The sequence below is a fragment of the Octopus bimaculoides genome, chromosome 4, assembly GCF_001194135.2.
Source record: "Octopus bimaculoides isolate UCB-OBI-ISO-001 chromosome 4, ASM119413v2, whole genome shotgun sequence".
Taxonomy (NCBI): Eukaryota; Metazoa; Mollusca; class Cephalopoda; order Octopoda; family Octopodidae; genus Octopus; species Octopus bimaculoides.
The window spans coordinates 73,721,976-73,726,010 of NC_068984.1; the positions used below are offsets into that span (position 1 = coordinate 73,721,976).

The 4,035-nt window shown below is 34.9% G+C and overlaps 1 protein-coding gene across 1 annotated transcript in view; it reads left to right on the forward strand.

The window, feature by feature from the left end:
• The window catches only part of LOC106870898 (cilia and flagella-associated protein 47), a 195,878-nt gene that overhangs the window by 163,368 nt on the left and 28,475 nt on the right, over nucleotides 1-4,035 (forward strand). The window contains exon 51 of the mRNA XM_014917133.2: nucleotides 3,392-3,533. Within this exon, the coding sequence (XP_014772619.1) occupies nucleotides 3,392-3,533 (142 nt within the window). The remainder of the gene's footprint in view (nucleotides 1-3,391; nucleotides 3,534-4,035) is intronic.

Here is a 4,035-nt window from a genome sequence, read left to right on the forward strand (position 1 = left end):
AGTTTCTGCATTCTGAAACATTTGGAATTCACATTTAGAACAAAAATTATTTTTTTGCTTACTTTTGCCATGTTATATAAAAACTTTTTTTCTATATGATATAAAAATTGAAAGATAAGAAAAACAAAATATATTAACACTTATTTGATTTACGCTAATATAATTTCCATCAAATTTAATTTTATAAACCATTTTTTCATCTTCCATAAAAGAGAAACATAAACAAATATAGGCGCAGGAGTGGCTGTGTGGTAAGTAGCTTGCTTACCAACTGCATGGTTCAGGGTTCATTCCCACTGCGTGGCACCTTGGGCAAGTGTCTTCTTCTATAGCCTCGGGCCGACCAAAGCCTTGTGAGTGGATTTGGTCAACGGAAACTGAAAGTAGCCCGTCGTATATATGTATATATATATATGTGTGCATGTGTGTTTGTGTGTCTGTGTTTGTCCCCCTAGCATTGCTTGACAACCGATGCTCGTGTGTTTATGTCCCCGTAACTTAGCAGTTCGGCAAAAGAAACCGATAGAATAAGTACTAGGCATCCAAAGAATAAGTCCTGGGGGTCGATCTGCTTGACTAAAGGCAGTGCTCCAGCATGGCCACAGTCAAATGACTGAAACAAGTAAAAGAGTAAATAAATATTCTGATTTACTTAAGACAGGGTGCTGCCCTGACAAACCACAACATTTTTTTGTAGGTTTTATTTATTATTCTTTTTTTCTTGTTTATATACACTATGTGATCAAAAGAATCCAGACACCCACCTGATAATAAAGTACAAGTTTTGGCCAGCCTCCATCAGGAACACTGTCAATCAATATGGTGTTGGTCCACCATTAGCCTTGATGACAGCTTCCACTCTTACAGGGAATACTTTCAATAAAGTGGCGGAAAATTTCCTGGAGAATGGCAGCTCATTCATTGCAGAGCACCAAAATGAGCAAGGGTATCAATGTGGGTCACTGTGGTCTAACACGAAGTCGGCATTGATGGGATTAAGACTGTGTGCAGGCCAGTCCATTAATGAGATGTTGTTGTTGTCAAACCACTCCCCTACAACCCCTGCAGTATGGACAAGTGGTCAGTCGTGTTGAAAGACACAATAGTCATCCCCGAACTGATCTTCGATGGTAGGCAACAAGAAAGTGGTTAAAATATCAGTGTAAACTTGTGCTATGACAGTGCCATATAAAACAACAATGGGACCAAGTCCCTCCAGGAGGAATACAACCACACCATGACCCCACCATTGCCAAATTTCAGTCAGCACTATACAGGTTGGTGCATATTGTTCACCAGGCATTCTCTACATCCACACCCTATCGTCAGATCGCCACATTTCGCCGTTTTACCCTTCAAGCTTCTTTCATTTCTCCACTACAACGATGACATGGTGCAATATTTTCATCATCTAAAAGGCCATTTCTTCGTAAAAATGTAACTGCCTTCATCTTGTCGCCGATCACATTGTAAAAATCTTTAGCCAGCATTTTAAGGGTTTTTAGAAATTGAAAAGTAAACTAAAATGTAACCTAAAGTAATCGCCCTTTAAGTTGTAGATCACACGTCAAACTAGCACTAATTCAACTATAGTCGTTCAACCTGCTAGAAATAGCAGCCAAATCTACCTCTAAATTCACCCTGTTATTATGAAAAAATGCGAGTGCTTTTTATTATAAGTCTGTTCATCCAGCACTGAGCAGGAACGAAACAACAACACATGCACAAAGGACATGTGAATTTGTGCAAGTTACATGAACATGTTACCTGACAAAAATTGTTTCAAAATAAATAGCAAAATATTAGTGAAAGGTGCAAGGGAGATAATCTGGATCTTATTAGTTAACTATTCTTATTGTGTGTAGGTGTGTGTATCTTTGTCCCCACCACTGCTTGACAGTTGGTGAGGGAAATTTGGATACTATTTCTTAGAGGCTGAGCTGTTATGCAGAGCAGAACTAAGAGACTTTTGATGAAAAACCTTACAGTGGTATATTACGAATGAACTACATTCTAATATATATCCTTTATTTAAGGTGGGTTATTATCTGTGGGAGATTTGGCTGTTATATTCAGCAGAAGCTTCCATGCTTGAACATGAAGACTAGGCAATATACATCGATGTCATCTTCCTTGTTAAATAGTGATACAGCAGATAACTACTCCGTCTGCCCCTTTCTCATTCCTTTGGAAAGGTGACTCATTTACGAAGTGGTGTGAGATTTGCTTTATTTAGTGAGGGTAGGATAGGTAGTGAGAAGAATAGCTAGCACAGTTTCCGCTACATACATTGATGTACTTGATAACATCATTATAGTAAGGACGCACTAGACATTGGTTTGGCGGAATCATTAGAACATCATCAAAAATGCTTTGTTCAAATTCCTCTAAAGTCAACCTTACCTTTCACTCATCCCGGTGAAAATAACATACCAGTCAAGTGTTGGAGTCAGTGGCACCAAATGATTCCTTCCTCTCCAAATTGCTGATGTTATGCCTAAATTAAAACAACATTCTTAAATGGATATACTGTAAACATGAATAGATAATCAGAATTAGCAACAAACATTCACCTCTAATTTAAACACTTATTTCAAATTGTATAGACATAATATATATTATACTATATTATATTATATTATATTATGATACTAACTGTGTATTTATGATAATCTTATTTTATTATTTTTATATTTTCAAATATGTAATTATAATTTTCTTCATATTAGATTTAACTTAAAAATTTTATTTTGCAATTTTGAGTTGAATTTTATTTTCCAATATCTTATTAAATTTTTTTTGCACTATGGTTAACTCAAATTATATTTTATTTTTATTTTTAATTTTCAATATTTGTATTATCCTTTTTAAAAATTTTATTTTGTAATATTAATTCTAATTCATTTTCAAATATTCGATTGCAATTTTTAATTCATAATATTTGATTGTATTTTGTTATATGGCCAGCTTGTTTGATAAGATGAACTAAATATAATAATTTTTTACATTGAAGTACCTCAACTTATATTCTTTTTTAGATTATATTTGTAAATAAGATAATATAAGCACGGGCATGGCTGTATGGTAAGAAGCCTGCTTAGTAACCAATGTTGGTGTGTTTACACCCCTGAAACTTAGTTCAGCAAAAGATACTGTCTTTATTTTTGTACTTAATACTTTAAAAACCAGTTGGTAGGATATTGGTACTAATTGAAGAAAATAGCACTGAAACCAAATATCTCAGAGGCTGCACATGGTAGATTTGAGAGCCACATGTGGGTCCCAATCTGCAATTTGGCCACTTTGGATTTTTATTATATATTTCTATTGCAAAATAAAAGACTGAAGAACTTTGCCGATTAACTTTGAGTATACTTGTCTCATCTTGTAGAGAGGTTGATAGCGATGGAGATGAAGCTTACAGCTCTGATGATGGAGATGAGTATATAGGCCATAGGCTGTGGTACATTATCAAGCTGAACATCCTCCAGGGTCCTCCAGAATCCATTCTACATATTTCATGTCCTTGTCAGGTAAGATTTTTCAACCATTGGTCTTAAACTGAAAGCTGTCTTGGAGTCTCTGCCAGTAAACACATATACACACACATACACAAGTAAATTGCATTCAAATATAAGTGGTTGAACAATCAATCTGGTGACACTTGTACCACTAGCATCCTTCTACTTTTATATCCTACATGACCATTTCAATCAACAAAAATTTGACTTGCTATTTACTCTACTTAGTCCCTTTCTCTCCCAAATGTTTCCCCCATTTAGCAACTTCTTAAATATTATTTAGATGCTTATTTCTTTATGGATATTATATATATATAGGGTGCTTGTCTTCCTTGTCGGCTCATTAAGGTAGTGCTTCTGTGGCTATTGAGTTTTGACTCTTATTTCTAGCAATACTGGTGCTGATTAGTGCCCTTTGTTCACATTAGTGACAAATATATTTCTTCCTTTAGGTTGTAAAATTGTTGAGTTAGCCACCCATATTATTTATATATATATATGTATGTATATATAT